At 54.3% G+C, this 27,796-nt stretch overlaps 3 protein-coding genes across 4 annotated transcripts; 1 reads left to right on the top strand and 2 right to left on the bottom strand.

The window, feature by feature from the left end:
* Positions 1-372: 372 nt before the first annotated feature.
* On the top strand, positions 373-1,962 carry SAPCD1 (suppressor APC domain containing 1). The gene is made up of 5 exons (XM_047103055.1): positions 373-567; positions 806-946; positions 1,439-1,534; positions 1,647-1,736; positions 1,831-1,962. The coding sequence occupies exons 1-5, from the start codon at positions 373-375 to the stop codon at positions 1,921-1,923; spliced, it is 615 nt and encodes a 204-aa protein (XP_046959011.1). The 3' UTR covers positions 1,924-1,962.
* On the bottom strand, positions 1,542-11,441 carry VWA7 (von Willebrand factor A domain containing 7). The gene is made up of 17 exons (XM_047102409.1): positions 11,357-11,441; positions 10,783-11,031; positions 10,170-10,451; positions 9,355-9,451; positions 8,680-8,790; positions 8,041-8,236; positions 7,753-7,922; positions 6,326-6,438; positions 5,977-6,093; positions 5,327-5,512; positions 4,711-4,843; positions 4,445-4,597; positions 4,238-4,330; positions 3,498-3,799; positions 3,277-3,416; positions 2,890-3,064; positions 1,542-2,783 (listed from the first exon to the last, which is right to left on the bottom strand). The coding sequence occupies exons 2-17, from the start codon at positions 11,014-11,016 to the stop codon at positions 2,619-2,621; spliced, it is 2,667 nt and encodes an 888-aa protein (XP_046958365.1). The 5' UTR covers positions 11,017-11,031; positions 11,357-11,441; the 3' UTR covers positions 1,542-2,618.
* A 323-nt stretch (positions 11,442-11,764) lies between these two features.
* VARS1 (valyl-tRNA synthetase 1) lies at positions 11,765-27,065 on the bottom strand. Of its 2 annotated transcripts, none has more exons than XM_047102569.1 (30): positions 26,880-27,065; positions 26,188-26,610; positions 24,977-25,111; positions 24,743-24,881; positions 24,377-24,501; positions 24,204-24,291; positions 23,879-23,979; positions 23,615-23,742; positions 18,605-18,769; positions 18,299-18,380; positions 17,680-17,799; positions 17,488-17,596; positions 17,301-17,395; positions 16,933-17,023; positions 16,583-16,707; positions 16,391-16,494; positions 16,147-16,305; positions 15,925-16,015; positions 15,692-15,797; positions 15,540-15,610; positions 15,327-15,452; positions 14,863-14,967; positions 14,712-14,780; positions 14,547-14,625; positions 14,295-14,422; positions 13,771-13,926; positions 13,384-13,590; positions 13,200-13,311; positions 12,761-13,086; positions 11,765-11,912 (listed from the first exon to the last, which is right to left on the bottom strand). In XM_047102569.1, exons 2-30 carry the CDS (start codon positions 26,572-26,574, stop codon positions 11,844-11,846), a joined length of 3,798 nt encoding a protein of 1,265 aa, XP_046958525.1. In that variant the 5' UTR covers positions 26,575-26,610; positions 26,880-27,065; the 3' UTR covers positions 11,765-11,843. The 2 variants fall into 2 exon arrangements, with proteins under 2 accessions (XP_046958525.1, XP_046958526.1); XM_047102570.1 differs by having other exon boundaries at positions 24,204-24,288.
* Positions 27,066-27,796: the final 731 nt, after the last annotated feature.

Below are 27,796 nucleotides of genomic sequence, written 5' to 3'. Positions count from 1 at the left end.
TGAAGCACCAAGCAGAAGTCCACAGAGGGGCCTGCCCTGCCTCATTAAGAACACAGTGACACTGGGGCACCTGGCTGGCTCAGAGGAGCGTGTGCCTCTCAATCTCGGGGTGGTGGGTTGGAACTCCATGTTGGGTGTAGAGATTATTTTAAAAAAACAAGCTTAAAACAACAACACAGTGACACTGCTGTAGGGGGACCCTTGGGTTCTACCCAGGGGACTTCATGAGAACCAGCTCTTTCAACAGACCCTACAAAAGCAGATGAGAAGGAAGACAGAGAAACCCAATGGAGATGGTCTTTTCCCCTTACGTAGGAACACCCCAGCCTCAGAGACACAGCAGGAAAGGCTCTGAGAGGCTGAAAAGGTGGGATGGGCACCAGGCAGGGGGAAGGGGAGGGACCCACCCTGAGCACCAGTGGGCGTGGCTCCACCCTTCCCACCTCCGAGCCATGGGGAGCCAGGGGCCCCGGAGGGCTGCCCCTGGTACAGGCCCCCTACACAGTTCTGCTACTGCCATTAGGGACAAGCCGCCAAGACCCAGGGGCCCGGAGCTTCTTCCTCTGGGTGAGTATTAGCCCAGCAAGAGGTCCCAGGGAAGCCTACTTCCTGGATCTGCCCCTACATTTCCACTCAATTTTCAGGACAAGTAAGTCTTCTCCCCTGCTTCCCCTTGCCCTCCAGCTCAGTGGTCAGTCTGGGCTCACACTCAGTGACCAGTGAACCCAACCAAGGGTTGAGAGAAACGGCCAGGGCTCAGAGCCCTGCTGGGGAGCAAGTCAGCCTCTGCTTCTGGCCTTTCCAGCTGCAGAAGATGCAGGCTCTGGAGAGGGAGCAGGACGCCCTGTGGCAGGGGCTAGAGCTGCTGGAGCACGGCCAGGCCTGGTTTGAGGGCCGTCTGAGGGAGGCACAGCAACAACAGCTGCATCTGGGGGCTCTTGGTGAGGTACGGGGCTTCTGTGCGGCGCAGGGGGGCTCTGAGGGCACGGGGGACATGTGGACACAGCCTGACACCACCCTGGAAAGGCAAGAGTTAATGGGCAGGGATCATGAATTGTAATGACTGGATGCCACCAAGTGCAGGTTGGTGTTCATTGTCGGGATTGGAGGAGGCTGGTCTGCATTCCATTCAGAGGGACCTGATTTGGATCACTCCATTGAGATGGGGGAGTGGCCTGGATTATTCCAATGGGTCAGGACTGGACAGGGAGGATCCATAAAGAACAGGGAAAGGGGTACTATCCCACCTGAGGGGGATGTTGAAACGGGACTGTTAAAGAGATGGTAGGGAGAGTATTGGATTTTTCTACCTGTCTGGGGGGGGGGCGGTTCTGTGGTGAGGGGATCCAGCTGGAGAGGTAATGGCCTGTGGTGACAGAAGAGCGGCAGATGGACCTCAAGGTTTCACCATGTTGTCAGCCTCTAACTCCTCCTTTAGAATTTTCTATCAGATTTACACTCAGAGCCTGGTGGCCCCCAGTTAGCCCAGATTCAAAATATGAACATCTGTTTGCAGAATCTGATTCAGGAGAAGGTGAGTTTATTGTTTTTAGTTTGTACTCTCGGGAAGTGGGGGTAGAGAGGGGACTTGGGGTCAGCACTGGTTTAACAGAGAAAAGCAAATCCCAGCCTCCTCTCCCTCCCAGTTCTCCCCACATCCCTCGAATCAGGCTAGTTCCTGTGCCACCCAGGACTGGAAGGGAAGGCCAAGGAAGCAGACGGCATGGCAGCAGCAGGTAAACTGTAGGGAAGTGGGGGGCAGGGCGGAAGCCCCGGCCTGCAGGCGGGGAGGAGCACAGATGCCCACACCGGTTCTCTCCTCCTCTCCAGTTGTCAAGGCAGCAGAAAGGAGGCACTCAGCCCAAAGGGGAGACTGCTCAGCTGGGCTGCCCCAATATGCGGAGGGGCCCCACCCGTGTGTGAAGCCTCCTCTCGATTTCCTCAGTTGGTGACAGGGGAGGCTGAGTCAGAACCCCCAGTCTCCTTATCCTGCTTCTTGACTTAACAGATAAATGGCTCCAGGTGGTGGGCCAACTGAAGTCCTAACATCTTGGTGTAAAGTTTCTTCTCCACAACTGAAAACTTCATTTCATCTGCTTGGTGTCTTATGCCCTCACTCGCCCTTAAGTGATCTGCATAAATAATCTTTCTTTGAAATCCCTCTGTAGAGAAGACATGTTTATTGAAACTGTCCTTCAGCTTTAAATACAAAAATAAAATAGGAGCTTCCTCAGAATTTCAAGTAAGAACAATTCTATAAATAAACCCCCCACTCTCAACTTTAGTCTCCTCCCCATATATCTTTCCTTCTACCTGAGCTTAGGAAAGAAAGCATGAATAAATAGTGGAGTAAAGAGATTTTGCTACAGAGAAATAGAGGCCAATTTTCTCCAAAAAGGAGTATTTGCTTTGGTTCCCAGCAGGGTTGGGGAAAGTGCATTGTGGGAAGTCCATTGCCCTCTATCCCAATCTCACAAAGAAAGAGAGGGACAAGTGTGTGAGAAGGAAAACCTCCATCCCAGCTGGGAGAGGTCGGGTCCCAAGGCCCGGCTGCCTTCTCACCAGTGGGGCCAGACTGAAAATAGCGCTGCAGGCACATCCCTCTAGGGGTTCTGGTGTCACCAGGAGGCCAGGCCTAGCAGAAGCAGCACCCCTCCAACTGTGCCCCACCAGGGGTTGCCCACCAGCCCTCCCCCAGCCCTTCCCCGAGTCACCGAAGTGGAGGCAGGGCTGGTGGAGGCGAGGATAGGGCCAGATGAGTGGGCAGGGGCAGCCAGCGGGTCCTAGGGAGAAGAGGGAGAGCCGGTCAGCGTGTCTGCACCCAAATTAAGCCTGCACCTACCATCCCTTACACTGCTTATCTTGCGATGGAAAGTGGGGATGCCTCACCTGCGGGGTGGGGGCCAGCACCAGGAGCCGGAGGAAGGCATGGGTTGGGGGCACTGGGCTGGCTTCTGGACCTGTCGCAGTCACAGTCACCATCACCACGGAGTCTGGAGCCGCTGAGTCCGGGATCTCCAACCACAGGCGCCCCCAGGCGGACTCATTTGGTTCCAGGCGAACCCTGTCGAGTACGGACGCCGGGCTGAAGGCCCAAGCTCTCGAATAGTTGAGAGCCCAGGGTCCGCGCCCAAAGCTGGAGGGGAGGGGAGGGGAGGCGAGAATCTGAGGGCCAAGCGAAAGTGGCTGCTGTGGGCGGGGCTTAAAGTACCAGCTCCCACGCCAGGGGAACCGAAAGGTGGGCCGGAACTGAACCGGAGAGTTCAGGGGCAATACCTGGAGAGGTTGGAGGTGAGAGCGAAGCTGGGCTTGACAGATGTCCTAAGATCGAGATCCTGAGGGCCCGAGAAGCTGGCGATGCGGAGGCTGAGCGGGGCCTTGCTGCCTGGAGCCAGGAATCCCGGGGAGCCGCTGAGCTACGGAGGAGGGCGGGTCAGGCGAGGAGGAGCCGCTGCAGCTCTCTCCAGCCCTACCTGCACCTTCCTCCTGCGTCTCACCTCCAGAAGGACAGGGACCACGGTGCAGGGCTGGGGAGCAGCTCGGTGCAGGCTCTGTCCCTCTCCGTCCCGGCCAATCAACTCCAGAGAGAAAGGTCCCGCAGTGGACAGAAGTGCGGACGGTAGCGAGGCTGCGAGGAAACCTCGCTCCAGCGGTCCCGTGGGCTCCAAAGGCACCCGGCCCAGCTCGGCACCTTCCGGGACCTCTCGTAGGACGACGTAAGAGAAATGCGGCAGAGGAGCTCCAGGGTTGCCTCTGGAGCCCAGCCCTGTCACCTCTACCAGCAGCTGGGTCTGGAGGCCTGGGACAGGGGAGAGGAGGGGAGAACACTGGTCCACATGAGATTCAGAGACAGGGAGAAAGGAATGATCGGCTTTTGGAATAGGGGTTACCTCTGGGATGAGTATGAATGGAGAAAAGGGGTTACCTCTGAGGGCTATGGTTGGGCAGGGTCGGGAAAGATTCTGGGATGCTGAAAATGTTCTAAATCTTGAGTCGAGTGATGGTTACATGAGTGCATTATATGAAATCCACCCAGCTGTATACTTAAGTTTAGTGCACTTCATTATATGCAAGTTATAACTCAATAAAAGGATATATATATATATATATATACACACACATAATATACATACACAATATACAATACACACATATATATATAGACATATACATATACATATACAATATATACATGTATATATATTAATGGACAAGTTGGGGGGGTGGGTAGACGTACCTGCAACTGGCTGAGTCAGGGGGTAGAGGCCAGGGTGGGGGCCATCCTCCACAGGGATCCCAAAGTAGAAGAGGAAGTCCAGGGATGTCTGGGCTGAGGAGGGCCAAGGCAATCAGAGACCTTCCTGAGATGAATGTGATTGATACTGCTCTCTGAGCTCTGCAGCCTTCCCGTCCCTTCCCTTCCCAGCAATATCTCCCACCTTACCTTGCACTCTCACCCGGGGTGTGCTCTCGGCTGTGACCAGGATCTCCCAGGTCCCTGTCTGTGGGGGGTCACTGATGGTAACTATCCAGAACTGCCCAAAGCGGCGAGTGTGACCTAGAGGTCCCTCGCCTTCCTCCTGGCCCTGGGAGACCCCTGGTGCGGGTGGGGGAGCAAGAGATTGGCACATGAGCTAGCTCCTGTCCCTTAGGATGTCACCCTTCATTCTCCATTCTTCCCTCTGCCTTGAGACACACACGTGGAAATACCTGCAGGGTTCCTGATCCAGAAGCTGCTGACCTCCCCATGGATCCGGACTGTGACCCTCTGGAGCAGTGCATCCACGCTGAACACAAGTGGCCTTCCAGACACTACAACAGGAGGTTCCAGGGGAAGGGTAACCTAGAGGGATGGGCAGAGCCAAAAAATAGGGGAGAAGATGAGGCATTGAATGAAGTGGGAACAAAGACAGGAGAAAGGTGGAGTCAGAAAGAAACTAAGTCACACATGGAGAAGGGATACCAGTGAAAGAGGGGCCCAGGACCAGGGATGAAGTTACGGTCAACAACAAATTGGAGGCAAGGGATTAAGGGTGAGGTGATTGCTTCTTGTCCCTCCTTAAAAGATGGCAGGACTTCCGAGGACAGACTACTGGAGGCCAAGACTGGGAGACAGGGGGCGGTGCTAATAGGGAAGGAGCAACGTGGAAGTTGGGTAGCCATGGATCTCAGAGAGAGAGAGAAACTTCCTTTCCCACCCTTCTGACTGCAGTGGCAACACAGCAAGCAGTGTTAAACTATTAACCTATGAGAAAGAGCAGTGCCGTGTTACCTGTACCCTCAGTTCTGAGCCAAAAGCATTAGTCCCTCCGGCCCTCATACTTACCAGGTCAGCCATGCTGTCCCCAACAACAGCTGCCACATCCTGAATGTGTTGGTCTTTGGTGAAGATTACCTCTCCTCCTGAGGCCAAGGCCACTGCTTCATAGGGCTCAAAACGCAGAGGGGACAAGACCTCACGCCGAGCTCGGCCCTGAACCCTCGATGGGTCCTCGGTCACTAGGAATGTTACCTGTGCCCAGAAAAAGAGGCCAGTACTGAGTACTCCAAGTGCTGTCTACCATTGTCAATGAGGATCTGTGCTCAAGTGTTCTGCGGAGCTGATGAGGAGGAGTAAGGTCTTGGTCTACCCTCTGACTGTTCCTGCAGGGTCTCCCAATGACACAGCCCCAGGCCTTCATTTAGTAGTTGCCACTCCCTTGTAACTGTCTCCATTTGTCATCCACAGCAGATTGCTGGCAACTAGATCTCCAGTTCTTCAAATGGTTTATTGGAGACCAGTTCAAATATGCACTCAGCATCATGTAAGGGATCAGGATGTGTTATACTCATTGTCTGCTTCTCCCACCCCATGCCAAGGCTGGTTCAACCACCAGAGTGTGGTGTGATCCTTGTTACGAGATAGTCGTCAACAAGGTATGGGAAACCCCATATCTCTGGGTGGCTAACATCGGATGTCCCATCAGCTGTGCTCACTCTGCAGCGCCGCTCCTGAGTCAGGGATTCCACCCGGTTGGTGAGAAAGGCATCCTTGGGGGAGGCGTCGGTGAAGACAAAGATGTCTGAGAGTGGAGGTGTGTGCAGCAGAGCCAGCTGGCAGAGAGGGAAAGTGCTCGTGTTAAAAATGGCAGCAGCAGAGGAATGGGTAGAGGAAGGGAGGGCAGAATAGAAAGAAATATGGCCCTGGAACCCTGGAGTGAAGCTAGTGGAACTAGGCTCTGAAGGTGGGGTGGAGGGTGGAGGTCCCAGGAAGCCTCTAGTTCCCCTTGGTGGTGGGAACTGGAAAGGAAGGGGGAAGAAGGGAAGGGGGAGGGGGAGGGCAGACCTCCAGGGCTGACAGACACATCTCGGGCTCATCTCCACCCCCCAAGGCATGGATCTCATTGAGTTGTTGCCAGAAGTTGTCAGGGTCACTGGTGGTAAAGACAGGGCCAAACCCTGGGGAGGAAGAAAGAAGGTTGAGATGAGTGAGTGACGAGAGGGCTCCCCTCATCCCTACCCAGGGCCACCTCTCACCCCCCAGTCAAGAGGCCTCGCTGTGCTCCTGGGGTGAACAAGTATTGAAATAATAATATTCTCTGATATTTCTATAGTCAGGGCTGGGTAAGGGCTAGTTACCTTTGCGGGGAAGTGGACCTCATTTCCTTAACAAAATGGCAGCATTTCCTTAACAAAATGGCAGCATTTCCTGTGGTCCTGAGAGGGCCTTTATTGGATATGTGCGTAAGTATAAAAAAACACCTGGGGCCTCAGATTCCTCACCGGAAAAACCAGAGAAATAATGGTACCTACCTCAGAGTGTCATTAGAAGGACTAAATGAGTTGATTTTGTAAACCTTAGAATAGTGACTTGACATATAATTAATGCTAAACTCAAAGCTTCATCAAATATGTGATAAACCAGGGCGCCTGGGTGGCTCAGTCAGTTAAGTGTCCGACTTCGGCTCAGGTCATGATCTCACACTCTGTGAGTTCGAGCCCCGCGCCAGGCTCTGTGCTAACGGCTCGGAACCCGGAGCCTGCTTCAAATTCTGTGTCTCCCTCTCTCTGACCCTCCCCTGTTCATGCTCTGTCTCTCTCTGACTCAAAAATAAACAAACATTTAAAAAAATTAAAAATAATATGTGATAAACCCCCGTTAAATTCCAGCTACTATGAGATTTATGCAGGTAAATCAGACTCAACGCTTGCCTTTAGGGAATTCTCAGCGCTGTAGCTATTTTATTTGATGGCCATTTCAACCCTAGAAAATCCTGCCTATCTTCTAGGGTTGAAATGGCCATCAGATAATATGGGTCAAGTACTGACTCATTTTATCGATGATGAAACTGAGGCAAAAAAAGTCTGAATGATCAGCCTAAGCATGCACAGTGACTGGTCAACCCGGGTCAGTCGGTCTAACTTCCAATCTGTCTCAGAGGCTTCACAGAGGCCTGGACCCATCCTCACCCCAACCTCTGTGTACAGAAAATGGGGAGAATTGAAAATCACTGATTAACATGGAAGCCTAAGAAAGCAGAGGCCCCTGGCTAAGCACAGATCATGATTAACCTCATATGGAAAGTGCTGCCATTTTGGAAACAGAGGAAGAAGTGGCCGATCGTACACACAGAGGTACCAGTAAAGGCTCAACCATAGGAAACGTCACCATTTTAAGGAAGTGGAGCCATGAGGCCCTTTCCCCCACCAGTGGCATTTACCCCTTGCCCTAGACTTTCCTTCCTTCTGCTATCCTCGCCAGACCACAGTTACCTGGATCATGGAAAGGGACCAGGATGTAGTGGACAGGCTCCATGGGGCTGCCCCGTCGCTGTTCCACAATGTGGCGAGCCTGGATTTTGGCAGCATTGATCTCCTCACCCATACTGCCTGTGGTGTCTAGGACGAAGCTCAGACTGGAGGCTGGGCTGATGTCCAGCAGCCTGGGGAGCAGGCCAGAGATACAGTGAGGAGTCTGTACATTTGTCCCCAGCCCCCATTTACTCAGCTCCCCTAGGAGCACATGCGCATTAAGGAGCACATCGCCCAGAGGCCACTCACCTGGAGAAACCCCTGTCTCCCAGCCGGTTTCGCAGGAGACTGAGGGCCTGGATGGAGGCCAGAAGGGCCAGTTTTGCTGCCTGGAGGTGCAGCATGTGATGGGGAGAGAAGCCTGGGGATGTGCTATCCTTGTTGATGCCTCCCCGTGGTGGCTGGGAGCTGCTCTGGTCAAAACGGCCCCCATGGCTACATTTCCCTGGTTTGGGGAAAGAGATCTGGAGGGTGGAGGTAAAAAACCCACTGCCTCCTAAGAAAATGAGGCCCTTTTTGACCTGGCCTGACCTCTCACTCTTCAGCAAAGGATCAGCAAGAAAGATGACATTTGTGGAGGGCCAATCAGGAGTAAATCTAGAGGGGTCAGTCATCACAGTACATGGTGGATCCCCTAATCCCTCCAGTCCATCCCCCAAAGCTACCCTTGGGTAATGGAGAAGTCTTACTGGTTGAATAAGAAGCTATTCCCCCACCCAACAATCATGGCCACCTCAGTGGGCCTCCATCCATCTACCCCATCCCCAGCATCCACTCCTTCCAGAAGTGATGCCATAGGAAATGGGACAAGGGCCTACAGTTCTGAGATCCCTAGGGAGAGGGTCAGGGGAAAGGAAGTGACTTTCTCCCCTTACTTCTGCCTGGTACCTGGAGGTTTGGAGGGATGAGTTCCAAAGTAGCCAGAGGTGAGGAGTGTAAAGCCCAGCAAATTCCCGGGGCAGCTCAACTCCTCGCAATCAGAGCAGGTAGGATCGTCCACTGGGAAGAGAGGACAGGGGTCTAGATCCCAAGATCCTGCCACCACTGACCTTTATCCCCATCCATCCAAACTTTGGCTTTTCCCTGAGCTGGCAAAAGCCCAAATGTACCCTTCTAGGATTTCTGAACAAAAACCTAGAGGTCATCTAGTGATAAGACTGAATATGTGAGACCGGGACTGTGCTAGGAAACCCAGAAGCGTGAGCTGTGGACAGGAAGTGAACTTGTAATGGACAGGAGGCCGCGTCATAGCTCAGGTGGAAGGATGAGGGGACTGTCAGGAACAGTCCTGTATGTTCCATCCCATGTTGGGGGAGGAAACCACACGAGAGAGAACTCAGCTGAGGTCTGCAGACCTTGGTCCTGGCTCTGTCCACCCCTGTGACCTTGGGGAAGCTATCTAACTGACCTGGCCTTTGGCTGGACTGGGGGACCTCACAGGTTGTTCCAGAGAAGAAGCCATGTCACATCCTATGTGACCTGAGGATGTGACACAGTGTCTGGGGAGGCTGAGAGGACATGGCTTTAGTGGGCTTCCCCCATCCCCCGGGGTCATGGCCGTACCTTGTGCCAGGCTCTGGAGCTCCTGCCTAGGCCAGAGGAGGTGAGGGTGTGGCTGCTGCTGTCCCAGTTCCACCCAGTTGCTGTGACTGTAGAAATCCTGGGGGGAGGGAGGGCGAAGGAGAATCAGGCGCTGTCTGACCATTCTCACAATCTCCAGCGCTTATTCTTCCTCTTGGAAAGCCTCCTCCTACCCCCGCTGCCGCTGTCAGATACCCCAAGTGCCCTCCACACCCTCTGCCTGTCGCCCAGAACAGAGCTCTCCCCAGGTGGGAGCCTCCCGGTTTTTCCTCCCATCCCACTCAGAGTCCAACCAAAGGCCTTCCGGTGGCCTTCAAGGCCCACTCCCAACCTCACGCCTCCTCGCTTTTCTCCAGCCACAATGGCCTCCTGGCTCTTCCCACAGGGAGAGCTGCCAGTTTGGAGGTGGGGGAACTAGGGACCAGTCTCAGGGCACTGGCAAGCAGTGCCCCATCACTTCTTGAGTTGGGGGAGGTGTGATTAAGAAGGCACCATGAGGGGGCGCCTGGGTGGCTCAGTCAGTTAAGCGTCAGACTCTTGATATCTGTTCAGGTCCTGATCTTGTGGTTGGTAAGATCAAGCGCTGATGGTGCAAAGCCCATTTGGGATTCTCTCTCTCCCTCTCTCTCTGCCCCTCCCCTGCTTTCTGTCTCTCTCAAAATAAATAAATAAACATTAAAAGAAGAAGAAGAAGAAGAAGAAGAAGGAGAAGGAGGAGGTGCCAGGAGGAAGTCTGTATCTGGGGGACGGGAAGACCGGGGGTGAAGAAACCCCTGCCCATTTTATGCAGTTCTCACCTGCAAAGCATGAAGTGCAGCCCCAAGACGCTGGCGGGCCAGGGTGTGGTCAAGAGCTCTGGCTGCTACCAGGGCCTCCCGGAGAGCCCCCACTAGGCGTGTGCGCCCCTGGCCCAGCCGCTCAGCATCAAAGTGCAGGTCAGGGTCATTCCTGGATGTTGGCAGAAAGTCCTGGGCTGCGTTGGCACGGGAGACCTCACCTAAGGCTGCTCGGAACCTCCGGGAAGGAGACCCAGGTCCAAAGTAGGCAGCAAAGAGGTCGTCAGCAAGAAGGGTGTGGCCCTGGAGAGAGCGGGTTAGGGGACAGGGGACCCTTGGGTTGCACCATTGCCCACGTTTTCTTAGCAACTGGCACTCAGGTTGGGTGTGCAGGGAATTGAAGGTCCTGGGCCCTACAAAGGAAGGGCAATTCTGGACCTTTCTAAGGAGGAGGGGGGGGGGACTCCTGATTTTAGGACCAGGACACTTGGGTATTGTTACTGCAAGGGGTAGAGGTGGGGAGCCAAGGAAGAGAAGGATGTCCCTCCTCTTGGCCAGCAGAGCCCTGAAGAAGTAGAAGTCCCAGGGAATTGGGGAGTCCAGCTGGGATGTGACAGGACCTGGGGACGCTCACCAGGAAATCCTCAAGACGAAGCGGGGGACGGCCCGGGGGTGGCTGCTCCAGGAAGAGCTGCAGGGTGACATTGAGTGCCGCCTCCTCGGTCAGGTCCTGGTGGGTGACGGACCCGGGGGCAGCCAGGAGGCTCCAGATGTTGGGGAAGAAGGAGGATGCAGGGAGCAGCAACTGCAGTAGCAGCAGCAGCAGTGAAGGATTCAGGTGGGCCAGGGGCACGTCTGCAGGGAGCATGGCTGGGACATGGACCTGAGGGACAGAAGGCTCTCGAGAGCAGGAAGCAGCAGCGGGTCCAGGGCAGGCCCAGCTCTTTAGCTCTTTGTCTCCACCGGCACCTGCTTTGGGCCCTTCCTCTGCTTTGCCTGAAACACCTGGATCTGCCCCAGCCTGGCCTCCCCTCTCAGTTGCCTAGACAACCTGAGGGCCTTAATGGGCCAATGGGGACATACACATGCAGGAAGGAACTGAGGCTCCTTCCCCAAGACACCCTTCCCCACCCCCAGACCGACACCCACACCCCCAAACACCCAGCACAGAAAACCTGATGAATCTCCTCTCTAGGCCTCTCCCCTACCTGGTTGCTGGGTCTCCCGCAGCGCCGCTGGGGCGTGGTGTCACAGGGCACTTAGGTCAGAGTTATAATTAACTCAGGACGAGTGGAGGGGGAAGGGAGGCCCCGGCAGGATGGGGGCAGGCCAGACAGCCCCTGGCCCCTCTACTCGTGCCCGCCCAAGGCCACAAGCGGCTGCCGGCACCAGGGCGGGGCTCCCTCAGCAGCAGTGCAGAGGTGAGTGGAGAAGAGCTGAGAGGAGGAATGAGTGAGCAACATGACTCAGGCCTGGCTCAGCGCCAGGGACAGACCCAGGCAGACGCACCTCTCTGCCCACCCGGCGCCTCTTGCTCAGCCTGCCGCCCTTCCACTACCTTCCCAGGCACGGGCCCTCGGTGCCCCTCCCCGGCCCCACCACACACAGACAAGAGATGATTTTGTGGCAAAATATTTTATTGCTGCCACCCCCATGGCGGACTGCTGGGGGTTATGAGGATCAGAGTCGGGTGCATCACAGCATCTTCTGAAATAGCGCGATGGCCTCCTCCACCTTCCTGAGCTCTGCTTCTGTCTGCTGGAGCTGGGGGTGGAACAAGGGAGAGGGGGTGGTGGGTGGGGAGGATTCAGGCCCAAGAGAGGAGACCTCCAAATGCTCGCGATGGCAGAGGGGTCCCAGTTGGAAAGATGGGTGGGGACCGCAGCAGGGAGTAGTTTGGGGACTGTGAGCTCGGCTGGCCTGTTCCCTCCGAATTCTCACCAACCTCCCCATCAGCACCCACCCTCCCCTCCATCATCACTGGCCTCTCAGGTCTTGCCTTTTGCCAGAGTGGTCAGTCCCCCAAAACGAAGGAGCCCATGTGCCCTAGCCAGCAGCCCGACCCCCAGCTGGATGGCAGCACACAGGGGTTAGGGACGCAGCCTCCCAGGCAGGCACTGGGCCTTCATTTGTAAAATGGCAATGGGGACACCCCCTGCCCTGAGCAGGTTTCCGGGAGATTGGACTGAGCCCTGCTCGGCAACCAAGGCTCTGTAATGCAGCCTCCGCTCATTTCTCTCTGCGTCCATGTGGTTCACCCCACTGCTCCTCCCTGGAGAGATCCCAGGTGAGCCTGCCAGGCTTCCTGGCTGTAAGTGGTCCTGAGACCAGCACCAGGCACTCAGGATGTTCCGGACACTGGGTGGGGCACGAGGGCTCTGGCTGGGAGGCAGGATACCTGGTTCTAGGTCTGTCTTCACCTTGCTTGTGTGACCTTGGGCTGTGCCCCTGCTGCTGACCGTTTCTCATGTAAGAGGAGGGATTACGTGGGCCCCGCCTATGCAAGGGGCCCGGGCGGCCTGCTCCCCCATGGCTGCCCAGGGCTGGGCCTGATGATGGAGGGAGCAGATGGTGTGGGCAGTGGAGAAGGAATGCCCACCCACACCACACACCTTGACTTTGTCTGCCTCCTGGACGTCAAGGGGCACCTTCGTAGGGTAGCTTGAGGCAGCGCGGCGCTCCCGCAGACGCTGTGCCTGCCGCTGTGCCTCACCACGCTTGGCCTGCAGCTTGCCCAGCTCCCGGGCCGGGTCCACCAGTCCCTGCAGCTGCAGGTGGACGGAGCAGCGGTCAGAGGCCAGGGCCACAGCACAGCCCTGTGGCGCGGGAGCCCCCAGGGCCAGGACAGCCACCACGCCCGCGCTGGCCAGCGCCTGCACGTAGCCTGACACAGCCGACGCCAGAGCGCCCGTGGCCTCATCAGTCACTTCTAGGAAACCTGCGGGGAGGGAGGAAGGTGAGATGTGGCCCCCAGGAGACGCGAGAGGAGGCAACCTCGTCGGACAAGGGTCCCAGAGTGGACTGAGGGGCCAGTGGGACGAGGTGGCTCACAGTCAGGCCGGATCCGGGTGAGGTTGTAGTCGGCACGCAGGGAGCGCACAGCTCGTGTGATGCTTAGGGCCAGTTCCATGGCAGCTTCTGCCTCAGGGTCCCTCCAGGAGCACTGTGGGATGGGAGAGGGGGTGAGGGAGGCAGGGGGGCAGGCCAGAGCCCCCCTCTAGGCTACACCCCATACCTCCGAGGGCTCCGGATAGGGGGTAATACAGAGGCTAGGCGGAGCTTGTAGTGTCCGCCGGGGCAGCCTCTGGAACAGCTCCTCAGTCACGAAGGGCATGAAGGGTGACAGCAGCCGCAGGCCAACGTCCAGGCAGGTATAGAGGGTCTGGCGAGCACACTCGGCCACCACCTGGTCCACCCCATTCAGCACGGGCTTCAGGCACTCCTAGGGGACCAGGAAGCACAGAGCACGAGGCTCAGGGATGGAAAAGGCCCAGCCTGCAGCCCTCACTGTGCCTGTGAGGACCAGGAAGGGGACAGGTTGGCTCAGGTCTCGTGGCCAACCACTGGCAACGTGAGGTCCAGGGCTCTGCCGCCCCCCACCCATCTCTTAGCTCCTCCTCACCAGGTAGACATCACAGAGCTCATAGAGCCAGAAGCTGTACTGGGCAGTGGTGACAGCTGGGAAATCATAGGCCTGGAAACCTTGGTTGCTGAGCCTCACGGCCTCAGTCAGCCGGCTGCGGATCCAGCGGTCCACCAGGCTCTCATGGCCTCCAGGCTTGGGAAGAAGGGGCACATCAGCGAGGAAGTACCATAAGCCCAGGGGGAAGGAGGCAGAAGCCCATGGGCAGCAGGAACCATGGGCAGATCGGCATTCCAGCAGCCTGATACATCTGAAGCAACCACCATGTGCCCAGCATCTGGAGGAAAAAGGACCCCCACCCCCTTCTCGGAGCACCCCGATGCTCAGGCTTTCCCTGTATCTATCTGTCCCGCCTGTTGCAGGAAGGCTCCTCCGGGGCAGGTGCTGGGCCTCCTGACTCAGTGGCTACAATTGTGACACAGCGCGGACCATGCTCGATGCCTGAGCGGCAGACGAGCTGCCTGTGTGGGTGCTGCCCACCCTGCCGCCTACCAGGCCCTCACCTCAGAGGTGGGTGACGGCACAAAACCCTTCCCAAGGCCACGCAGGGCAAACTTTGTGGCGTTCCAGAGCTTGTTGCAGAAGTGGCGGTATCCCAATATCCGGTTCACATCCAGGTTGATGTCGCGACCTGGGCGGGTGTGAAGTGTGACTCCTCACTATTCTCCCTCCCAACTCGTGCCCATGGTGAAGAAGGAGAAGGGTGGGCTCAGGGAAGGAGGAGGGACTCAGTGGAGAGGTTTTGGAGGCCATACCCTGGGACGTGTAGGCACACAGTCCAAACCGGAGGGCATCGGTGCCACACTCGGGAATCCCCGCCGGGAAGTCTGCCTTCTGTGGGGAGGAGTCAGTCGGGGGCGTCCTGAGGCAGCCTCACCTACCTCAGCCCACACTGTAGCCCCAGAGCCCGTCCTCGGTACCTGCCCTTCTTTAGCCTTCTCCACCTCACTGGGATCCAGGTTGCTGTTCAGTAACTGGTCGTGGAGGCCCTGAGGGTGAGGTGGGAGCGGTCAGGGGGCCGTGGCCACAGCCCCACAGCCCTTCCCAGCCCGGCCCAGGGCGCAGCCCCACCTGCAGGGAGACTCCGTGGATGACGTCCAGGGGGTCGATGACGTTGCCTAGAGACTTGCTCATCTTTCGGCCATGGGCATCTCGCACGATGGCGTGGAGGTAGACCTGACAAGCAAGGGCAGGGAAGGCCCATGACAATGTGTCTCCTCACCCACACCGCAATGCCTGCCGGGGCCCTGCATCCCGTCTGCCCCGTTCTGAACCTCAGGCCCCCAAGGTACCCCTGCCAGTGCATTTGGCACCTTCGTGGGAATTAGAGGCGCTCCCTCATCTAGGAAGCCATGGCACGGAATCACTGAGCGGAACCCGGGCTGGCTTTCAGTCCCCACAAGCCCTCCCTGGCTAGGCCCACCCACAGCTGTCCGTGGGCTGTGCTGTGTCCCCATGTGTGCTGAGCCTGAGCTGTGGCACAGGAGGGTGGGTGATGGTAGGGACTGTGGGAAGGGTGTCGGCAGTCTTATCACCTCTCTGAAAGGCAGCTTGCCAGTGAGCTTCAGGCCAAGCATGACCATCCTGGCCACCCAGAAGAACAGGATGTCATGGCCCGTCTCCAGCAGCGTCCCCGGGTAGAACACATTCAGATCTTCTGACTGGGGGCAGAGCAGGGCATGATGGGGAGCCAAGCACCCACCTCCAAGACCACCATTCCACCCTGGGCTGGTCCCCCAGGAACATACGTGGTTGGGCCAGCCCAGGATGGAGAAGGGGAAGAGGCCAGAGGAGAACCAGGTGTCCAACACATCCTCATCTGAGGGAGGCCAAAGATCAGAGATCAGAGTCAGAGATCAGAACCCCAGCTCTGCCCTTCACCCCCAAGGCCCTGACTTGCCTTGCTGAAGACTGATCTTGTCAGGGGACACTCCAAATTCCTTGGCTGCCTTCTCCCGGGCCTCGGCCTCGCTGCGCCCGCTCACCCAGTACCGCCCATCAGGGTCCTGCCAGAGGTAGGGTGAGTGCCAAGGGGGTCCCTCTGCCTTGCCCTGACCCCTCCCCCCAGCAAGGACCCCACAGACCCACAATTCCCTGAGATGTGCCAGTGTCCAGCTCTGGCCCAGTTCTCACCTCCCCTGGGGGCACAGCTGGGTCACTAACTGTGATGAAGTAGGCTGGGATGCGATGGCCCCACCACAGCTGCCGGGAGATACACCAGTCCCTGCAAATGGTCGGGGGGCAGGGAGATTAGGGGGAAGGGACGTGAATCAGGCAGGGGAGGGAGGTGCCCCGGCCTGTGCCCTGCTTAGCCTCTCACCCAATCACCCTCCCACATCAAGGGCCCTGACGCACCGGATGTTGTCCATCCAGGCGTGCCATGTCCGTTGATGGGCCTCAGGTAGGATGCGGAGGTCACCCCGTGTCACAGCAGCACTAGCGGCCTGGGCCATCTCCCCACAGCGCACGTACCACTGTGGCCGCAGGAGGGGCTCCACCACGTCCTTGGACCGGCTGTGAGAACACACGGGTGGGAGATCAAGAGGTGAGCACCCTGAGGAGCCCCTCCCCTGCCCTCTTCCCAGGCCCCCGTCCTCACTTGCAAAGCGGCACCACCATGGGGTTGTCTTCAATGCCTCGGAACAGTCCCCGCTCCTTCAGTGCCGCCAGCACTGCCTTCCTGGCCTCAAACCTCGGTAGGCCCTGGGTAGGAGACAGGCCTCATCACGGCCATGCCTACGTACCCCACCATCTCTCGACCTGGCCACCACACACACCCCAGTAGTCTCACCAGGAAAGGCGGGGGCACGTTGATGAGGGCCCCTCGGGAGTCCATGATGCTGATGGCCTCCAGCCCGTGCCGCTGCCCGACTTCATAGTCATTCTGGTCATGTGCGGGGGTGATCTTCACTGCACCTGGGGTGTACGTGGGGGTGCCGGGGTCACGAGGACTCAGTGGAGTCTCTATACACACCCTCTTTTGCTGAAAGATGTGGCCCCCAGACCACCCTTGTCTCCCACCCCCTGAAACCCAGCCCAAGTCCTGCTGGTTTAGGAAAAGCTTCTTCTTTTTCTTCCAGGGGGAAGATGAATGACCAAAGGGTGCCTCCTTCTCTCTCCAGAGGACAGCCCCCGGCTCACCTGTGCCAAACTCCATGTCCACAAAATCGTCAAAGACAATGGGGAGGCTCTGAGACGAGAATGGGTGAATCACGCTCCTCCCCTTCAGGTGCTGGGGGCAGAGGGAGACATCAAAAATTCAAGAAGGCAAAAGCAAACAATAAATCATTTCAAAGATGAAAAAAAATTCAAAACGGGCTGGACCCAATTCCTCTTACCCAGGTCCCTGATTGTCCCAACACCCAGGGCCAAAAAGGAGCTGAAAATGAGTTTCTGATGCAATTTTCTCTCAGCCAAGAGGCTGAGCGCCCATCCCAACCTCATTCACAGTGTAGGAGCCCCTTCCGACCAGCACTCCTCCCCAGCTGTGGGCAGCACCCCTGCCACACCTGGTATCTCGGGTCTTTGGGGTGCACAGCTACGGCCACGTCTCCCAGCATCGTTTCAATCCGAGTTGTCGCCACTACCACCTCCTCATCACTGTCTAGGGTGACACGAGGACTTGTGGTCTCAGCTCTGGCCCCTTCTCACCTCCTACCTCACCCAGCCCGGGACCCTGATGCCCCTGGCTCCTACCTGAGCCTTGGACCTTGTAGGCAAAGGAGACAAGGACCCCAAACTCCACCTTCTCCTTGTAGCCAGGCACAGAGAGCAGAGTGCGACCTGTCAGCTCCTTCTTATCCACCTGTGAGATGGGTGTTAAATAGCCAGGGAGCTGGAGTGGGGGGGCGGAGATGGAGAGAGCCTGGGGTGGGGGTGGGGACACACCTCGATGTCGGAGATCGCAGAGTTGAGGGTGCAGGACCAGTTGACGAGACGGGTGCTGCGGTAGATGACTCCTTCCTCATGGAGCCGGACGAAGGCCTCTGTCACAGCTGCTGAGAGTTTCTAGGGAGCAGGGGGAGCCACGCATGGGCCCAGGTGCCTAGGGACCCAGGCAGACTTGCCAAAGCAGGGGGGTCTGGCGAGACTTGGGCCGTCCAGAGTCCCACCGTCAGCACACAGACCCCTTTGAGGGCTAGAGGGCAGAAGTATTTTTCTTGAGGAGGAGAGAGAACTATGGGAACACAAAGGCAGGCAACAAGCCTGAAGACTCTGAAGATGGCAGGGAAGCCACTCAGCTAGGGACAGGTGCTGGTGAAGAGAATCCTGGGAGTTCAGGCTCCATAGGAGAGTGAGGCCCCAATGTGTGCCACCTGAAAGAATGTGAGCTCCCAGACTGGGTGACAAAGGGCCATGATAAGGGGCAAGAAGTGGTATTTGCAGCTGAGCCCTTAGTGGTTTCCTATGAGCAGTGGGCTCCCCTCCTAGGGGAAGGGTGCTCTCTTCTGTGGGTGCTCTGGGAGCTTCCCTGTCCTGCCTCAGCCCCAAGACCCCTCCTACTCACAGGGTCCATGGTGAAACAGGCTCGATTCCAGTCCAAGGAGCTGCCAAGCTTCTTCAGCTGGTGGTAAATCCTGTCACCCTTCCTGGAAGTGGACAAACAGGCCGGGATCAGCACTCAGGCCTGGGCTGGAGAGAGACACTGAGCAGCTGATGGGGTATTTTCACCCATCCCTCTGAAAATGACCTGGGCCCCAGAGCCCACTGACCCTCAGCCTCCATGAGGGTCTGGCTCTGCAGCCACGGCCGGAGGCTAGAGATCTTATCTGGACAGGGGGACAAGAGTGGGGGGGGCGGGCTGCATACTCACTCCTCTTTCCACTTCCAGACCTCCCGTAGGAAGGCCTCTCGGCCCAGCTGGTGCCGGCTCAGCCCCCGTTCGCGCCAGAGTTTCTTCTCCACGACCACCTGAGTGGCAATGCCAGCATGGTCACAGCCAGGGTTCCACAGGGTGGTCTCCCCTCGCATGCGGTGCCTATGGGAAGAACACGAGGACCCAAGGGGAGTGGGCTGGTGGACCTGGCATCAAAGAAAGATGGGGCTCCTGGGCAAGGAGTCAATGGACTCAGGAAAGAAAGGGGCCCAATTCTAAAGTTATAGTCAGGGAGGGGCGCCTGGATGGCTCAGTCAGTTAGGTGTCCGACTTCAGCTCAGGTCATGATCTCATGGTTCATGGGTTCGAGCGCCATGTTTGGCTCTATGCTGACAACTCAGAGCCTGGAGCCTGCTCTGGATTCTGTGTTTCCCTCTCCGCCCCTCCCCCACTCATGCTCTGTCTCTGTCTCTCAAAAATAAATAAATGTTAAAAAAAAAAAATTTTTTTTTTAAATGTTCTAGTCAGGGAGCAATGTGCAAGGACAGCCAGAGCAATCTGGCAAAAGAACAAAGAAACAAAGATGCTCTTGCCGTATGAGAAAGTTATGATTATTAAACAGTAAGTTCCTAAAAAATAAATACATAAATAAATAAATAAATAAAAATAAACAGTAAGTTACTACATAGAAACGAAGTTACAGATAAAGGGAACCAAACCGGGTCTAGAAACAGATGCAAGCACATTCAGTATTTGTCAAAAGTCGCATTTCTTATCAGTGTAGGGAAAGGATGAGCTACTGAATAAGTCTGTTTAGGACAGCTAGCTAATTAGTTCCCTACTTCCCAACACTCACAACGATAAATTCTAATCAGACTGATGAACTCAACACTATCAGAAAAGCATTAGAAAAAAATAACACACTTTTCAAACTAAAAAAAAGACCAAGACACAGATGAGACTGTGACTCTGAGGTAAGAGAGGCCTTTGTTAACAAGACGCAAAGATAAAGCTAAAGAACACTGACAAATCAACTAGACCAAAATGTAAAAATCTCAGAATAAGACCCCTAAGTAAAGTTAAAAAGCAAGTGATAGGCCATTTAGGGGGAAGTGACTAGAAGCTAGTAACACATCAGGGAACTAATCAGGAGGTGAATTAGAGAAAATAGAGTAGCATTGCAGGGCTACATCTGCCACGCTCTCGTTCAAGTTCGTGCAGCTTATGCTCAAGCTCTCTGCTGATGTGGCACATAAAGCCATTAAATTCCAATGACCTTTTCTGTGACCTTTTCGAACTAAGCACATTAAAGCGGGGAGAGGAAATTATTATATAAACAGAGGCAACTGGGTGGCTCAGCCCATTCAGCTTTTGACTCTTGATCTCCGGTGCAAACCCTGCGCTGGGCCTGGAGCCTCCTTAAAAATAATAATAATGATGAAATAAAATAAAATAAAGATACTAAAAAAATAACAAAGAAACACTACCTATACATCACTTTCAAAGACTCACCAAACTATATTATATTCATTACTTTATAATCTGATCATCCCCACTACAGTTAGATCTCCTTGGGTCCTTGGGAATAGGGACTAAAGCGACTCCATTCTCCTGAGCTCTTCGATCCTCAAAGTGTTGGTTAAACATGTACTGGATACGGGGGCGCCTGGTTGGCTCAGTCGGCTAAGTGTCTGACTTCAGCTCAGGTCATGATCTCGCGGTCTGTGAGTTTGAGCCCCGCATCGGGCTCTGTGCTGACAGCTCAGAGCCTGGAGCCTGCTTTAAATTCTGTGTCTCCCGTTCTCTCTGCCCCTCTCCTGCTCATGCTCTGTCTCTGTCTCAAAAATAAAAACATGTACTGGATACAAATATGTTTTATGAAATCTGGTATTTGTTAGGTATTATCAAAGAAGTAAAGCATAACAAATGAAAATACAAAGAATAGGGGCGCCTAGGTGGCTCAGTAGGTTAAGCGTCCGACCTCGGCTCAGGTCATGATCTCGCGGTCTGTCTGTGAGTTCGAGCCCCGTGCTGGGCTCTGTGCTGACAGCTCAGAGCCTGGAGCCTGCTTTGGATTCTCTGTCTCCCTCTCTCTCTCTGCCCCTCCCCTGTTCATGCTCTGTCTCTCTCTGTCAAAAATAAAATAAACATTAAAAAAAAGAAAACACAAAGAATATTTTACTAAAAGCATTTCTCAGGGTTTGTATAAAGTTGACCAAAAAAAAAAAAAAAAAAAAAAATCAGTAAAATGTCATAGGTATTTGCATGAAAGTACCCTATTCTCTGCTGGGGAGAAAAAGAAAAAATATAGATATACAACCCACTTTTATTAATAATGTTTTGTTGATGGAAATATTTAATGTTGTGTTTCATGTGTTATTTTTTTTTAATTTACATTTATTTATTTATTTATTTATTTATTTATTTATTTATTATTATTTTATTTTTTTTATTTGACTTTTATTTATTTTTGAGACATAGAGAGACAGAGCATGAACGGGGAGGGTCAGAGAGAGAGGGAGACACAGAATCTGAAACAGGCTCCAGGCTCCGAGCTGTCAGCACAGAGCCCGATGCGGGGCTCGAACTCACAGACTGTGAGATCATGACCTGAGCCGAAGTCGGTTGCCGAACTGACTGAGCCACCCAGGCGCCCCTACATCTATTTATTTTTGAGAGACAGAATGAGACAGAGCATGAGTGGAGGTGGGGCAGAGAGAGGAGACACAGAATCTGAAGCAGGCTCCAGGCTCCAAGCAAGCATTCAGCACACAGCCCAATGCGGGGCTCAAACCCATGAACCACGAGGTCATGACCTGAGCCGAAGTCGGACACTTAACCAACCGAGCCACCCAGGCACCCCTGTTATTTTTGATTCTAAAATGTTGATAGAAATCTATTCCATTTAAGTAAATGGGAGTTTCTAACATTTTATTTAGGCCATGTTCATTAGAAAAAAGGCTGCTATCTTAAAAGTTCTTTTTTTTAATGTCATTTGCTTCCTTTTTTTAAGTTTATTTATTTATTTTGAGAGAGAGAGAGAGAGAGAGAGAGAGAGAGAGAGAATGTGAGCGGGGGAGCAGAGAGAGAATCCCAAGCAGGCTCTGCCCTGTCAGTGTAGAGCCTGACTCAGAGCTGGATCCACCCAGGGGCCCCACCTTAAAAAGTTTTCTAAGAAGTGTTATTTCTTTTCTAGTGTTACTAAGTTGACCCTTGTATGTTACATGTATTTAACACAGCTCTGTATTTTCAGCTTTCAATTCCTCACAAAATTCTAAATCTGATGTTGTATCCCTAGTGCCCAGAGCACAGCTGGCACATAGTGATGCCTGATAAGTACTCCCAACCAAATTAAGTTAGTAAATAAGACTCCAGAAAAATTTCTCAGAACTTAAAATTAAATAAACCCTGGCTTCTAAAGATAAAAAGTTGTTTTAAAATACTTTTCTAGGGGCACCTGAGTGGCTTAGTCGGTTGAGCATCTGACTCTTGATTTCAACTCAGGTCATGATTCCAGGATTGTGGAATCGAGCTCTGCTTTGGGCTCTTTGCTAAGTGTGGAGCCTGCTTAAAATTCTCTCTCTCTCTCTCTCTCTCTCTCTCTCTCTCTCTCTCTCTCTGTCTCCTTCTGCCCCTCTTCCCTGCTAGCACTCTCTCTAAAATAAAAGTAAATAAATAAATTGAATTAAGTACATTTTTAAAGAAACTTGCCATCTAGAATATTAAATTATATAATTGTTAACTAATTAAAATATTAAAATAGTAAAAATTAGGAAGGAACAAGTACTAGAACAGGAGAAAACATACACAACAAACCAAAAAAAATCAATATCTGAATATTAAAGAATCTTCCAACAAACCAATTAAAGAAAAAAAAAAACAAAAACAAAGAATCAATAGAAAAATGGACAAAAGATGGGTACAGACGATTCATATAAAAGGAAACCTGACCAGCCAAACATGAACAGGCACAGACTCAGTAATCACAAACAAGCACGGATATGTCCAGGGTCGGAAAGGGAACAGGGAAATGAATACCCTCACATGCAGTTCACAGAAGTATAAATCACTGAAGCTGCTTTGGGGGCAACTTAATATAAGCATGTCCCTCAGACCCAGAAGTTTCACTTCCTGATAGTATACCAGAGAATCCTTCCACTTGCACTTGAGAAAGCATATACAGGAATGTGTATTCCAGCAAGGTTTTCAAGAGAGAAAAATCAGAAACAGCCATTAATAAACAAGTGATTCCAGGGCACCTAAGTGGCTTAGTCAGTTGAATGACTGACTCTTAAGAGCCTGCTTAAGATTCTCTCTCTCTCCCCCTCTGCTCCTCTCCCCGTCTTGTGCACTTACTCTAAAATAAAATTAAAAAAAAAAAAAAAAAAGTGATTATTACAGCACAGCCACATTATAGAATGCTATGGAGCAATGAAAGAGAATAAGATCAGTCTATGTATAAGAACAAGGAAAAGATCTCCAAAGTAAACTGCTAAGTGTAAAAAAAAAAAAAAAAGTCGTAGAGTAATATGTTTGGGGAAGAGAAAAAGAAAAACCCACTCAAAAGGAAAATTATACAGTTCTATGGGCATGCATATTTGTAAGTAGATAGGAAAGATCTGGAATGATACACATCAAAGTGGTAATAATGGCTATGTTTCGGGAGGGAGTAGGTCTAGAGAGACGCAAAGAGACTTGAAGCTTTAAATTTCTTACAAAAACATATTCACAGATTTCTTGTTTAACTCAAAATAATGTTATTTTCCATAGCAAGAGCAGGGAGAGAACAGCATCTGCAAATGAGGGGTGTTGGTTGCTTGACTGGGGGATCATGCTGAGGATGATGGGAATGATTACGAGAGAAGTGTAGCACCACCAGGGGGCACAGCTGAGGGCCAATATGGAAGAAGGGAGGACAGATGGCCTGTCAGGGAACAGAAGGGAAGACAGGAGTGAGAAGCCAGAGAAGGCAGAGGGAACCCGTTGAAGGAGAGGACAGGAACTCACCATCGGGTCAGGGAGTCCTGGATGGCGTTGGTGAGTGCGTGGCCCAGGTGCAGGGAGCCTGTCACATTGGGGGGTGGGATGCACATCATGAAGATTCCCCGGGGATTTGGTGCTGACACGCTGGCACGCTGATGGGGGAGGAAGGACGGGCACATGGTAAGGCCTCATGTCACCTCTCCCGGCCCCCTCCCAGGCAACCTGTCCTCTGGCCCTGCTGTCCCCCTCCCACATCTCCTCCAGGCCTGGGCAGTGGAGGCCACTCACTCCATACTCGGGCTTGAAGAAGCCCTGCTGCTCCCACCAAGGGTACCAGGCAGCTTCCACGTACTGAGGGCTGTAGGAGTCAGGCATGGTGCCACTGACATCTGGGGGAGAGAAGGGGAGGGTCAGTGCCTGAGGCTGGGAGCAGCTGGGCCGACGGGCCTTTGGTGCTCACATCACAGGACAGGCATTGGGAGATCCAGGGGCTGTGCAAATCCTCACAAGCCAAGCAGTGGGAGCAACGGCAGAGTAGGAAGGGGTAACACCGCGCAGCAGCAGCTGAAGAGGGTGGAGGTGAAGCGCTGGGGTCCCTACCCCCTTCTAGTACCTTTCTTTTCCCCAGATGGGGTTGGGAGGTCGTAGGTAATGACCCCAGGATCCCGTTTCCCCCTCTTCTCTGGTTTTGGTTTCTTCTGCTTGGGAGGGAAGAGATACAGGCACAGATATCATCCACCCATGTGTGCTACCAGCTTTCTTCCAGTCCTACCCTTAGCTTCTCACCTCCCCTGGGGGTGGCTGCTGCTGTTGGCTCTTCTGCTTCTGCTGGAATTTCTCTAGCTTCTCCCGTTTCTTTGCCTCTTTCTTGAGTTGCGTAGCAGTCTTTGGGGGTGCAGGGACCTCAGAGCCTAGGCAGAGGCACAGAAATGCCAACTTGGCCCATTGGGGATCCTCTGTGAACCTTACTACTATGTTTCAACGGGCTATTCCAGCTGCCTAAGTGCTCCTCCATGCTGGTCTCCCATCTCACCCTTCCTCAGGCCCCTTCCCCAGTGATTCCACCATTCATAAGAAAAAAAAAAAAAAGAAAGTGAGCTACACGGAAAGCCCAGAGGAACCCCTCCCATTTTACTCCCTACCCTGCCTCACCTGGCTGTTGGGAGAGCAGTCTGGCCCCTGAGTACAGAACCACTTCCCCCAGCACTGCACGGAATTCTGGCTGCTGGACACAGGTGATAAACCAGCGTGTCACATTACCCCAGATCCGGCGCGCAGAGGGGTCCAGGACCTGGGATGGTGACAAGAAATGAAATAGCCTTAGTCACCCTATAATGAGGTCTGAGGGGAGCTTCCGTCATTCTTCTCTAGGCCCCGGTGACTTACGTAACGGAAAGGCAGCAGCAAGGCTGTGACAGCCGCCAGGTCAGCCAGAGTGGGAGCCTCCCCAGCCAGGTAGGTATGCAGCCGAAGCCACTCTTCCAAGGGGCTCAGAGCCCTCCCCAGGGCCCCCAGGGCAGCCTAGCAGGAAAGGGAAGAGGTTATGAATACGATAAGGCTTGGCCCACCTCAATCCCACCCCTTATCCCTACCCAATCCAGGTGACCCCCTTCTACTCCACAAATCACCACCTCTGAGGTCAAATGGTCATAAAAATATTCCCATTTGTTCAATGAATTCCTGCTGAACACTTACTATGTGTCAGATGCAATATATCAAACACAAGAAGTTAATGTAAAGATTACATGAGACAGCACAGTAATTGCTTCAAGAAGTATTAAGTACCTACTACAGGCCAGACACTTCTCTAAGAATGAGGAGATGAAAACAGACCCTGCCTGGTGGAGTTAACACTCTAGTAGGGGAGACAGACAATACATATGCAAATATATAACACATTACCCTATTTTTCTTCCTAAGTGCTCTAAAGAAAAATAAATCAGGCTGAAGTGGGGACAAGGAATTCCAGAGAGGGAACCTCTATTTTAGACAGAATAAGCAGGATATAAGGAAGCAAGTCAGGGTCTAAGTCATATATTCATTTCATTCATTCATTCATTCATTCATTCATTCAAGAAATACGAAGTATCCACCATGTGCTCAAAACTCTGCAAGGAGGTGGTTGCTTTGAAGAATTCCTGGCTACAGTCTGGTACAGTTCTCTCTCCTCTCCCTTCCAGCCCTTCCTCATTTCCCTCTCCCTCATCTCCTTCTAGCAGGGGCCACCTCTCGCACCCCACTTGCCTCTCATCTCTCCTTCACCCAGTCTTTATTTTCTACACTTCACAGTAACCACGGCCTTCATCAGCCTCAGACTCCTCAAACTTCTGTGCCCAGACTTTAAAACACCTGGCACCAGACTGCTCTGCACACTTCTTTTAATCTTCTCGAGTTCCTCAACGTGAAAACTTCTCTTTTCATCAACGGGAAGACCAAGGCTTCAGAGTTTAAAAAACCGGCCCAAGGTTATCATACCAGGCGGCAATCTGGGATTTGATCAGTGTTTCTCCACATCTGACATGCTATCTTCACTACCCATTCCACCTTCTTTCTTCTAAATTTCCCCCTCTCCCTCTTCCCTTCTTCTCCCCAATCACCTGGGGGTCCTGGGCAGAACTTCGGAGTCCCAAGGCCGGCAGCGATGCTCCACAGGCAGCTGGTATTAGCTCCGTGTCGGCGTAACTGACCCACTGTTGGACCAGGACGGCGGCCCGGCTACCGCCAGGGCCCCCCAGGCCTGCTGGCCACAGCAGCTGGGCCACAGCGGTGGCCCCCCACACCCAGAGCCCGCCGGGCCCCTGCTCCAGGGCGGGCAGGCGGGGTGGGGGAAAGGGAGTCCTGCTGGTCGGGGGTGGCTGGAGACAGACGCGGGGGTGGGCTCCTCCCCAGCCCGGTCCCTCCCCAGCCTCCCCATAACGCGCAGCGATAAGGGCACGAAGGCTGGGGAAGGCATCGGGATGAGGGGAGACATACAGGATGGACATGGTTACGCAGGGGGTCCGAACGAGGTGGATAAAAACCTAAGGAGAAGGAAAGACGGGAAGACTGAGGAACCCAGGGGCGTCCTACTGGAGGAGAGAGGGTACCCCCGTGGGGACTGCTGTACCGCAGGTGCCCGAGATCCCCAGGACTGGAGGTCTGATAGGGCCTTAAGAGCCAAGGGCCCGGCTCTCGGAGTGGCAGTGCCAGTGGGAAACTCCCCAGGATCGCGCGTGCTCGGGGACTGCGGGAGGCTCGGGGTAGCCCCTCGGCGAGCGGCAGGTCGCGGGCTCGGGCCGCCGGTACGTACTGGAGAGAGGTGGTCAGGCCCAGCCGGACAGCCACCTCACGGCCGGGCGCCGGCCGAAGGTGGACCGGCCTGGAGGCCGGGGTCGAGAAGTCCAGCGGGCAGGGACGGTGGGCGGTTCTCCGGGCGATCCTAGCTCCCTGCGACCGCCGCCGGGCCGTGTGTGCCCACGTGTTCCCCCCCTTTGTGACAACAAGCGTTTCCGGGCCCGCGGGTCCTGGCGCGGGCGGCCGTGCTCCGCCTGCGTGTGCGGGTGCGGCCCTGCCCGACACTGGCCCGGGGCCGTGCCACCCGCCGCCGACCGCGCTCACGAGGGACCGCGCGGGACGCGGACGCGGGAGCGGAGGACGCCCCCGCAACCGCTCTTCGGTCAGGCGCCACCGCGGGCACCTTGCACGGGTCCTCGGGAGGGCCAGAGGAGGGCGGCGCCCAGCGGGCAGTCCGGGAACCTGCCGGCCGCGGCCGAGAGGGCGCCCCGCCTCTTCTCGGAGCCTCATTCCCTCCGCAAAGAAGAGGGAGTCAAGCTGGAGGTCCCGTAAGGTCCTCTAGCGCTGAGAACTCATCTGTATAGAAAACTCCTATTTGCTGAATCAGCCAGTTAAGAATTCAGTTAAATTCCCAGTTACAACTCTCCACAATAAAAATTGTCACTTCTGTTAAACCTTTATAGATATTCAGGAAGCGTGTAGTGATTTGGCTGGGTTGAGGCGGCATGATAGAGCAGCATCAAATGCATGTTGGTGTCTCATTAACTGTCAGGTTAACAGAAGGACAGAGATGGAAGGGCAGCAAGTACTCGTTGTGGGTATAAGCAGAAGACCACGGTAGGCAGGGGCATGTTCAAGAAACATGGTGTAGCCAGGTGAGGTATTATATGGTTTACGCCAAGAAGAGGGGCAGACAATGCTGGGAAGTTGGGT

Source organism: Lynx rufus, unplaced genomic scaffold (genome assembly GCF_022079265.1).
Source record: "Lynx rufus isolate CCGP_SWC_20201006 ecotype Redwood Valley unplaced genomic scaffold, mLynRuf1.p SCAF_6, whole genome shotgun sequence".
Taxonomy (NCBI): Eukaryota; Metazoa; Chordata; class Mammalia; order Carnivora; family Felidae; genus Lynx; species Lynx rufus.
This window is presented reverse-complemented; position numbering and strand designations above follow the sequence as displayed.